This window comes from Peromyscus eremicus, chromosome 1 (genome assembly GCF_949786415.1).
Source record: "Peromyscus eremicus chromosome 1, PerEre_H2_v1, whole genome shotgun sequence".
NCBI classification, from domain to species: domain Eukaryota; kingdom Metazoa; phylum Chordata; class Mammalia; order Rodentia; family Cricetidae; genus Peromyscus; species Peromyscus eremicus.
In genome coordinates, this window is record NC_081416.1 from 179,943,828 (window position 1) to 179,956,029 (window position 12,202).

The following is a 12,202-nucleotide window of genomic DNA, read 5'->3' on the forward strand; positions in this document are numbered from 1 at the left end:
GTCTGAACATCAGTTTGAAGAAGTCCTTATGGATTGTCTCACCAAGTGACAGACCCTGCTTGCTATAATTTTGACGACCCTTCAAGATGTGACCACTGGGGCAACAGAGGCAACACTCTCTATGGAGGTGTCTTACAGAATCGTCCAATCATAGGTATTATTGATACTGGTGGAAAGCCCTTGAGTGAGCAACCAGCTTAAAATTCCAGCATGGACAGGCAAGGGAGAAGGGATGTCCCAACACAAGTTGAAGGTGGTGGGTGGATAGATGGTGGGGACATAGAGTCACTTTTCTCTGTGAGATAAGACCTCACAGTATCTGCATGCCATAGTGCATGACCCAAAATCCATAAATATTTGGGCAGCATTATTGGACTTTTGGAGTAATTACAATAAAAGAAGACTCGAGTAAAGAGATGAAATGTATTGGCAGGAACATAGAAATGCAGACAAAGCCTTATGGTATGTATGACGTAGTTTCTGTAAAATATCCCAAATAGACACCACCCGAGAGGGTTTTGCACCCTTATTGTGGTTATTCCACAGGAATATCTATCTGAGGAGGAGGAAGGAACACAGCTGTTAACCAAAGACAAATGATATTACTTCCTGTAGGAAGTAGAACTTATCACCCCCCTTGGATCTTCCGGGGCTACAACAACTGCCATCACCCAGACACATCCTCTGGCTGGAGACTTTAGACACAGACTTGATTAGACAATGACATCTACAACTGAGAGCCTCCAGTCACTCCAAAGACAGATGAATTGTCCTGCTGGGGTTGTGCCATCTGCCTCTTTCCCCTCTCGATCTGGTGGCCAACAGGCCCAGAGGGAGAGGACCCCCACAAATGTCATTGTCATTTTCTTTGTATCTTCAATCTAGTTAGATATTTCATAATTCCTGGAATGTAGACCAGGGATAATTGTTGTACAAAAAATTAGAGTGACATAGAAGTTAATTAAAGAAAAACTCATTGTATCCAACACAGTAGAATGTCTGGATTGACTAGAGATTCAACATTCACATCACAGGGCCAATCACCTGGCCAGGAGATTATGCCCCAAGAGGAAGGACCACCCTTAAAGATGGACTCACCTTAAGCTGTGCTGAAGTAGAGATTTGTAAAAAAATTTTACTTTGATGAAATATTGTACTTTTCCTTCCTGTATTCCCACACCCTAGCAAGGTTGGTACAGAGCACAGCCATGCTGCTATGAATTACCCTTCCTTCTTTCTCTGCTGTAAGTATGATTGCCACAATGGTTTTTATTCTTTAGCATTTCTTCAAGCCCCACTCTCCACCATGAGGCTGTCTGCCACTGTGTGACTCATGTCTCTTCTGGCTTATCTCAAGTTCATGGCTCTTTCCCAACACTTGTTGGTTCACAGATGGAAAAATACCAGACTCCTGATTAAATTTTGATGGTCTTCTTGAAGGACTTCATGATGGCGTGATTTTCAAAGTGTGAAACTGTGCTGTACCATATGCCCCATTGGAAATATGTTCAACAAATCCCTTGATCTACACTGGAGTGCACACTCCATACCTGATTGAAAACACAAATTGAAAACTTAGATGCTCCCAAAGGAAACATGGAAAACTTTTTCTAACTTCTGAGAGCTATTCCTTAGAATCCAACAAAGTCATAAACATTATCATTAACAAGGTAAAAAATTGTGATTTGCCCTGAGGACCAGTGTTTCTTTTTCCTTCATTGTAGATAGTCTCCATTCAAACACTGTCACTGACACCTCAAATGACAAAGTAATGCACTCTCTGAGGGATGTTAGTCTAATAAACAGTCCTTTTATGAGCACTGGTAATCTGTGTTCATTCAGGCACCTGCACTATATTCCATGGAAAATATTGGCAAAGTAAGCCTTTCCTCGTACCTGTCTCAGGGAAGAGAAGATCTTAAAATGGAGAATAAATATGATCTTTGTTTCTTCAGTAAGTGTTCAGGAGCTGGCCTTCATCTCTGTGAGTATCTCTATCCTTCCTGTGGCTAGGAAGGTGGGATTCCTGCAACTGTAGATTTCTGCTGAACATTCTCTTCTCTCTACTTCAGCTCTTCTGAAGTCAACATTAATGGTTAGGATAGTTGCATTTTTTCATTTCTTCTTTACCTAATGATGTCAATGATTTCTTCTTCCCAAGGAAATGTCCGTTTCACAGCTTAACACTTAGTTGAAAATGACATTGAACTTGACATCTATGAATGGAATGGCTGATTTTTAACTGATGAATAGAGACTGACTCTTACTCTGGAAAACAATATATGAGGTAAGCTGCAAACTAAATAAGAGCTTTCAAAGACAAAAGTTTCAAAATAATTGGTCTGTGCAAATGGTTTAACTGTAATGGTGTATCATCACATTTTGATTGTGCATAAGGGAAGCTGGTCATGGCTCAGTTGCATCTCTAGATTCTGCTTCCTCATTAAAATAGGTAAGATACACAAAATTATGAATATATGAACTACTTTGGTACCTGGGGATTTTTCCATATATGTGTGTAAATTGAGTTCTCTATATATTTTGAAAATCAGCCCTCTGTGTTATGTGGGATTTGCAAAGAACTTTCACATTCTGTAGGCTGCTGTTTTGTCCTATTGACTGTGTCCTTTGCCTTAGAGAACCTTTTCAGTTTCATGAGGTTCCATTTATTAATTGTCAATCTTAGTACCTGCACAATTGGTGTTATATTCATGAAATGGTCTGTAGCTACAGTTTTTCTCTCTGGGTCTCCCCAAGCCCCGGCAGTCATACAGATGCTTATATTATTTAAACAGCTCAGCCATTAGCTCAGGCCTACCATTGTCTAGCTCTTACTCTTATACTCAGCCCATTTCTGTTAATCTGTATGTTGCCACGTGTTCCGTGGCTTTACCTGCTGCCTTTACATGATGTTCCCTAAATGGCAGGCTGGCGTCTCCTCCACTCCGCCTTCCTGATCTCTCAATTTTCCTCTCTGCTAGTCCTGTCTATACTTCCTGCCTGGCTACTGGCCAATAAGTGTTTTATTTATAAATCAATCATCCACAGCAGTGGTCTCCTGTGTCACTTGTTCAAGGCTATTCCCCACTTTCTCTTCTATCAGGTTCAGTGTAGCTGGATTTATGTTGAGGTCTTTGAACCACTTGGACTTGAGTTTTGTACAAGGTGATAGATTTGGATCTATTTGCAATCTTCTACATGCAGACATCCAGTTAGATAAGCACCATTTGTTGAAGATATTTCCTTTTTTCCATTGTATAATTTTTGCTTCTTTGTAAAAATCAGATGTCCTTAGGTGTATGGAATTATGTATGGGTCTTCGATTCCATTGATCAGCCTTTCTGTTTTTTCCAATAACATATGGGTTTTATTACTATTGTTCAGTAGTACAGCTTAAAATCTGGGATGGTGATACCTCTGGAAGTTCTTTTATTGTACATGATTCTTTTAGCTATCCTGGTGTTTTGGTTTTCCATATGTAGTTGAGTATTGTTCTTTCGAGGTTTGTAAAGGACTCTGTTAGAATTTTAATGGAGATTATATTGAATCTGTATATTGCTTTTGGTATGAGGACCATATTTACTAAGTTAATTCTACCAATGCATGAGCATGTTAGATATTTCCATCTTCTAATATCTACTCCAATATTCTTCTTCAAACACTTGAAGTTCTTGTCATACACGTCTTTCACTTGCTTGGTTAGAGTTACACCAAGATATGTTATATTATTTGTGTCTATTTTGAAGGGTGGTTTTCTTGATTTCTTTCTCAACCCAATTATCATTTGTGTATAAGAGGGCTACTGATTTTTTTGAGTTAGTTTGTATCCAGTCACTTCACGTAAGGTGTTTATTTGCCAAAGGTGTTCCCTTGTAAAACTTTTGTGGTTGCTTATGTATATAAGGAGATACATGTATAAATTGAGGTTCATATTTGTGATCAGAAAACTGGTTACTTTTTTGAAATATTTTGTATTCTATCACTTTGATGATCTGTATACAATTTTCTCAAAAGCTGATGGGTTCTTTTTTTGCAACTTAATTTACTTACATGGTTTTCTGAATTATAAATTTGTATTCTTGTCATTTTAAAGATGTAGTAATTTTACTTTATACATCCAGTGTTTTAACTGCCTGTATGTCTGGGACCACATTTGTGAAGTACCATAAAAAACACTGAAAGGCATTCAATTTGGGGAACTGATGTTACAGATGGATATTAACGTCCATGTGGGTGCTGGATTTGAACATGAGTCTTGTGAAGAGCCATCTCTCCAACCTCCAATTGGTATTTCTTAACACATTTTATCATTGAGGGAAGATGTTTCTTTTGAAAGATTAAAAAAAAATGTGTTTCTCTGTTCACTGTTTATATGTTTATATTCCATAATGTTTTACAATGGGTGTGATGTTGACCAAGAAAGATACAGCTGTATCACTAATACCTTTCCATCATGAGGTGAGGGAAAGTATATGAAGTACAAAATAATAGTCTGGGTTGTCTATGCAGTGTTTTCCAGGATAAGCTCCCATGCATAGATTCAGTAGTGTCTCCCTCCATAGAAGAAGTAAAAACTCAAATCATTCATTCTGCTCAGACGATTGAGAAGTGTTTTGAAGTGTTCCTCCTGGTTATCACTCCATTTGGCACAGAAGTCGTCTCCATGTCCTCTCAGAGTAAAGATCTAAAAACCACCAAGGAATTGGCTCTCCAGACTCTCCTGCTTTTCCAGGTTAGTTTTGGGATTCTAGTCAACATTTTTCTGTTTTTCCACAATTTCTCTCCCATCTTTATTGGCTCTCGACTGAAGTCCACACAGGTCATTGTCACCAACTTGGCTGTGGTCAATGTGTTCATTCTCCTTGTCACTGCATTTCCAAACAAGGTGATGGTTTTTGTTCCAAGGAAGCCTCCAACTAACCTGAAATGCAAAATTGAGTTCTTCATTCGCCTGGTGGTTCGAAGCACAAACATGTGCACCACCTGTGTCCTAAGCATCCATCAGTTTCTCACTCTTGTTCCTGGTCATTGGGGTAGGCTGATGCCTCGAAGAAGAACCACTAATGTCGTGAGTTATTCTTGTTACAGTTGTTGGTTGTTCAGTGTCTTAAATAATGTCTACATTCCAATGAAAGTCACCGGTCCACAGAGCACAGGCAATGACACTAACAATAACAGCAAGTGGGTCTGTTCCACATCTGGATTCACTGTAGGCATGGTCATCTTGCGTTTTGCCCATGATGCCACATTCATCAGCATCATGGTCTGGACCAGTGTCTCCATGGTGCTTCTCCTCCATAGACATCACCAGCGAACACAGCACATCCTCACTGCAAATCAGAACCACAGAGGCCATCCTGAGACCAGAGCAGCCCACACCATCCTGATGCTGGTGGTCACATTTGTAAGCCTTTATGTTCTAGACTGTGTTTGCAGTTTGTTTCATGGTTCTTTTGTGGACTCTCATCTCTGGTTGAGGCGTGTAAATGAAGTTTTGACTGCAGGCTTCCCCACCATTTCCCCCTTCCTGTTGATCTTTAGGGATCCTAAGGATCCCTGTTCTGTGCTCTTCAACTGCTGAAAACCACAGTCAACATGACAAACATAGAAGACAGCTTTACTAACAACCGTACACACTGTATTAAGTAAAAGTTGTTTGAAAATCCTTCCTCATAAACCAGACATGTTGATTCACTGAACTTATCCCAGCACTGGGGAGACTGAGACAGGAGGATTGCAATGTAGTCAATGGCATGTCAGGCTGTAGAGTGAGATCCAGACCAACTTGTGATAAGGAAACCCAATCTCACAGTACTGTATCTGCACCCTAAGCGAGAAAGAAAATAAGTTAATAAATGAGAGAGAGCAGAATGAAAAAGTACACCAGTCATCCTATAAATATTCACGACAGTCCTAGGATATTAATGTGTTCATGTATTGTATTAGAGCAAATGCAATCCATAATGCATACTATGCATCCATATCTTTTTTATTTTTTAAAAAATTTCTTTACTTATTATGTGCACAGTATTGCATTTGCATGTATGTCTGCTCATCAGAACAAGGCACCAGACCTCATTATAGATAATTGTGAGCCACCATGTGGTTGCTGGGAATTGAACTCAGGACCTCTGAAATTTCAGTTAGTGCTCTTAACCTCTAAGCCATCTCTCCAACCCCTATATCCATATTCTTGTTCATTTTCCTTTCCCAACCGTATGTCAAATCATATTTATATTTGTTGTTCGAACAGTTTATAGAAATGTTATCTCATATAGATGATACTAATAACCCATGTGTATTGGCATATAATTTTTAATTGGCAGACATGAATTTTACAATTGAAAATAGCGATGTGTGCTTGTCCTAGAGCCTAGGACCTAGACCCATATAAAGCACCCCGACAATATTAACATGCCATGCATCTTTTTTGTGTCTTTATTGCACATATGTTTATCTTAAATGCTGGCATGTTGGGTAGGAAAAATGTGCAAAGATAGACTGTTACTCACATATCCAGGTAAACAATCTTTATCTCTCACTAAAGGAAATTTTCTAGATGGACAAATATCCATAAAACCCTAGAAGCTTCATTTCTGGGATTCATCACACGAGATTTTACTTTTCATCATTGAAAATCAAAACAAAGCTCTTAGTTGCTGGATAGACTCATTTTTTTTCTCTTTATTTTGTCTCTCTCCTAGGGTATACTCTCTTGTCCGATATGGGCACAGATTATAATTTTTAATATTACAGTTTTTAATTAATGGTGGGTATTTATTTAGGAATAAAAGATGAACCACAAAATAATCATATCTGGTTAGAACAACTATGGAATGGGAATGCATCACATAATATATAAGATGATACGATAAATCTATCTCACCTCCAATATGCCACATTCTGCTCTAGGATTCACTCAGTAGCAGCAACAATGAACAGATAAGGAAGAGTACATCTCCATACCAAAGTCCAAATCTGAGGGTAATATACACTGTGGGGTGTTGATTCATTTGTTGTCTTCATAGTGATTATATATAGGTGTGTGTGCATGTGTGTGTGTGTGTGTGTGTGTGTGTGTGTGTGTGTGTGTGTGTAAACTTACTTTTGATGAAGCATGAGGAAATTAGATATTCTCAGGTGTATAGGGTCCATCCTGTCATTCTCAGAATGTAAATCTTCTGTCCAGAATAATACACATGTACAGCACACACAGCTGGTTCCTTATATAGTCACTGGTCATCTACAAAGAGTCATCATTTGCAGCCTCCCACTTTACAGAGGATCTAAAGTCTTTTGTGTGTGCACTGCCAGGAGCTCTGTGAGCTCACTGAGAAGCAGGCTCTGGAGATGGGGTTTGGTCTACTTAGTTGAGGCACAAACACTTGGTTTCAACAGTCCTCTAACATCCCTTCCCTGAGTCAGGATGGGCTCTGATTCTGTGACAAGCACCAATGTGAACAATAAAACAGGCTAAGAAGAACGGCATCATGCCCTTCATAACAACTGAGGGGAAAAGTGTTTCAAGGAGAGGGGGCTATTGTCTATCTCTAGATATAATGATGTCTACAACAGAAAGAGTTAATGTGCTGCTCATCCACCTACAGGATAGAGAGGGACATCTATATGAAACACCTCAAGATGACAGTTTATCAGGGCTTTTCCTTGTTTTTCTGTTGGATGTTGTCAACTTCAATTGGTTGATATTTTGCTTTGATCTATCTGCTATTATTCCTCAAAGGAGACCACAAGCATGCAGATGTGAGAACATTTCCTGGACTGTACAATGCAGAAAATATTGTTGAGGGACCTGTTGTATATGGTGTTTGCTTCATATCTAAACACTGTGTATACTAGAGATATTGATGTATTGCTATGAAATCCCACGTATAGTTTGGAGCCAACTTTCCTTTTAACTTAATTCACTATTTTGCTCTTTTTTCATCATATGATGAAAGGAAAAAAACAAAAAGGAAACAGGACACAGGAAAAGATATTGTTGAAAAGGTGTGAAAATGAAAATATTTGTAGCAAAAAATGTGTATAAGGTTAACATGGCTGATGATTTCCCAGCATCAGCAAGACAGTGGGAAAGCCTGACCAAGTTATAAATATCTGAGTAAGTTATGAATGGAAGTGAAAGGTGGGATGTTGATATGTCATCTGTGATTGTATCTTTGCAAGGTCAAAGTTCAATACATTGAATTAAAATGGGATTCTCTCCAAGTATTGGTCTTTCCTTGGTAAGTCTTTCAAATACTGCCTTAAAAGAAAAAAATTTTTTTTTCCATTTGGTATGTATTTGAATTGATTGGGCTTTATTAGATTTCATTTTCCAGCTCTGTCTAAATATTACCCAGTGGTTATTAATACTAGCCTTGGAGAGATGACTGAGGGGTTAATAGTGCTTGTTCCTCTTGTAGAGGACCCAAGGTTGGTCCACAGCACCTACATGTGGCTCACAGACATCTGTGGTTCAGGTTCCAGGGGATTCAATGCCCTCTTCTGACCACTCGGAGTATGGGATGCATGTGGTACACACAAATATCTAAGTAAACATTCATACATACAAAATAAAATATAACTTTTCATTTGTTTCCTTTTATTGAAAGTAGACTCTGTTCTCATACAATATATTCTGATGTCAGTTTCCCCTCCTTTTATTTAAACAAGTCCCCCCCCCATACACCCTTTCTGTCTTTCACAAGGAAATAATGGTCTTTTTAGAGATGACAACCAATTGTGACAAAAGATAATATACTAAGAGAAATCAAAACCAATCATATTGTGACTGTTTAAGGCATCCCCAAAGAAAGAAAAGATCGCCAAGATCAGGCACAGGAATCAGAGATCCACTCATTCCCATACTCAGGAGTCCCATAGAAATACTAAGCTGAAGGCAGTAATGTATGTGCAGAGGACATGGTGCAGACTCCTGCAGGCCCTGTGCTTGCTGCTTCGGTCTCTGTGAGCTCACATGCACCTTGCTCAGTTAATTCAGTGTGCCTTGTTCTCCTGGTGTCCTCTGTCCCCTCTGACTCTTATACTTTTTTTGCCTCCTCTTCTATGTTGTTTCCTGAGCTCCAAAGGATGGTTTGATGGGGACATCTCATGTAGAGCTCTGTATTCCAAATGTTGTGTCTTGTGAATCCTCAAATCCCAATGCAGTGGCACACCTCTTCCAACAAGGCCACACCTCTTCTATCTTCTCAAAGAGTTCCACTAACTGGGGAACAAGAATTCAAACACATGAATCTACAGGGGCCAATCTCATTCAAACCACCACATATCTAAACCCAATCTTTCTACGACATGAAGAAATTGAGAAATTCTCAGATGTTGAGTCCAGCCACCGAGGTCAAAGGAAAATGATTGAGGAGGGTAATGAATGGTCTTGTGATCCCATCACAAATTCAAAGGCTTTGATGAGGATGCTGAAAACTGTGATGTTGGTTCTCCTAGTTCCCTGCCTAGGATGCTCCACTCCAACAACTCCTGCTTTTACTTCACTCTCACATCCTCCTCCCAGGCTCCAGTCAAGGATCTTTTCCCACCCTCTGCCTGTAACACAAATAGAACTTCAGTGTCCTTCTGTGATTTATTAGACAGTTCTCTCTGAGGGATCCCCCTTCTCTCATAGCCAGTGTCCCACGTCAGTTATACGGAACAATAGCAGCCTTCTCCCCAAGAACATATAGAAGTTGGGGAGTTAAGTTCAGAGTAGGCATGGTCTTTCATGGTTTGCCCAAGACTCCCCTTTGTAGACGTCATGGTGTAGACCAGTGTCACCATGGTGCTTCTCCAGCACAGACACTGCCAGACAGTGTGGCAATTCACACCTCAAATGAGAACCAATTCACACCTATTCAGAGGGGTAAGATAAGAACAGGGGGACACATATTGACTGTGCAGTTTAGACTAATGATATGGCAAAGGAAAATAACCAGTTTCTTTCTTGGCTAAAACCACGAGTGTCTGTGGACCTCTGAGCACCATCACCCTCTCCAGATATCAGAGATGCCAGAAATGGCTGAGATCTCTGTTTCCTCAATGATTTTGGGTTTCCCCTTCAGAGGGGAAGATATTCTAGTAACAGTGAAGTCTATTAAGGGTACACCTGGTCAAGGCTAGCAAATAGAATCTCTGGCCTAATTCAGCATTAAAGTTACATGGGTCCATCACCTTCCTGAGGTATTCTGCCTCAAGAAGGAAGGGCCACCTTACGAAGTTGGGCTCACCTTAAGCCATACAAAAGAGAAGTTGGAAAAATTATCCCCCTGATGAAATCCTCTACTTTTCCAGATTCCCTGCCTAGCACAGGCTTTTACGAGAGCACAGCCAAGCTCTTCTGAATCACTTTTCTCTATATCTCTGCTCTAAGCAATCTTTCCCTGAGAAAGTCTTTCCCCACCCACTCAACCCCGACTAGTGGCTGTCTTCCATTGTGTGACTGAATTCCATGCTGGCTTACCTGGAGTTCATGGCTCTTCTCCATGACATGTCTATTCCCCTCCTGTGTGAAGCCTCTGAGATTTATAGCATGACTTTACTTTTCAACTTGAATCCACTCATCCTTCAGCCTCTATTTGATGTATTTTTAAATCTTTTTGTTAACAAAACTAAGAACTCCAAAAGGAACCTCCAATTCCCTTTTAAAAGTAGTGATATTAAAGAAACCACCCAAATATACACATTAAATAAGTAAATGTAATTTTAAGAATAAAATATTACTGAAAGCATCCTGCAGACTCCTTTGCTTCTCCCTCTTCATCTGTGTTTCCCACTCTCTGCTGCTGCATATCTTCTCATGATTTGTGAGGGAGACATCACCAAACTGATTCAATCCCCCCGAGATTACTGTAGACAACACATCCTGCTTTGGAATTGCTATTGAAATTATGGTTCAGATGTCCCAGCATCCTACACTTGTTGTGAAAACTGTTTTCAAATAATCATTAGTATACTCCTTGGAGATTTTAGAAGACAAACATGCCTGATGGCCACCATCTTGGTCAACTTTGATGATTGTGTCCTACAGTCTAACTTTTCCTTCATTATCATCAACCAGTCTTACCACCTAAAGAAATATTCTTCAGACTCTCTACTCCTCATGCCTTTCAAATCTTTAGTACTTTATTTATTGACTGTGTGTGTATGTGTGCTGATATATTGTGTACCCTAATAAAATTTGCCTGAAGATCAGAGAACAGAACAAGCCACTGGATTAAACATAGAAGCCAGGCAGTGATGGCATACACCTTTAATCCCAGCACTTGAGAGTCACAGGCCTTTATTCCCTGCACTAGGAAGGAAGTGATATGGCTTGGCAGAGAAAGGTATGTAAGGCATGAGGAAATAGGAACTAAAGACTTTTAATCTGAAAAGTCCCTTTTGGCTGAGTACTCAGAGACAGTCAGAGGATTCATGAAGTTGGTAAGGTGAGATGTGGCAGTAGCTTGTTCCTTTGTCTCTCTGATCTATCACCATTTACCCCAAATTCTGGCTCTGGGTTTTTATTATAAGACCATTTTAGAGTTAGAGCAACATGTACATGGGGTTCTCTCTCTCTCTCTCTCTCTCTCTCTCTCTCTCTCTCTCTCTCTCTCTGTGTGTGTGTGTGCAGATACATGTGCAAGGGTAGCCACATAGTGTTCATTGGACAACTTGATGAAAATTACCTTGTAGGCACGGTCTTTAGTGGCTACTGGGGATGAGACACGGTTTAGAGGCATTTCTGAGGGCAGGGTCTACAGAGGGAGACTAGTCTAGTGGTACCAAACTAAACACCTGAAGGAATCAGTTCCCTCCTTAAACCATATAATTCAAATTGTCCAACCAAAATCTTCAGGTTTTTTTTTTAATTTTTATTTTGCAATACAATTTAGTTCTACATATCAGCCACAGATTCCCTTGTTCTCCCCCCTCCCGCCCCCCTTACCTTCCCCCCAGCCCGCCCCCCATTCCAATCTCCTCCAGGGCAAAGCCTTCCACACAGACTGAGATCAACCTGGTGGACTCAGTCCAGGTAGGTCCAGTCCCCTCCTCCCAGGCCGAGCCAAGGGACCCTGCATAGGCCCCAGGTTTCAAACAGCCAACTCATGCAATGAGCACAGGACCCGGTCCCACTGCCTGGATGCCTCCCAAACAGATCAGGCCAATCAACTGTCTCACCCACTCAGAGGGCCTGATCCAGTTGGTGACC

General features: G+C 40.2%; 1 protein-coding gene across 1 annotated transcript; it reads left to right on the forward strand.

The window, feature by feature from the left end:
- Nucleotides 1–4,633: 4,633 nt before the first annotated feature.
- On the forward strand, nt 4,634–5,581 carry LOC131902605 (vomeronasal type-1 receptor 4-like). The gene has a single exon (XM_059253621.1). It carries the CDS (start codon nt 4,664–4,666, stop codon nt 5,579–5,581), a length of 918 nt encoding a protein of 305 aa, XP_059109604.1. The 5' UTR covers nt 4,634–4,663.
- The last annotated feature ends 6,621 nt before the right edge of the window (nt 5,582–12,202 follow it).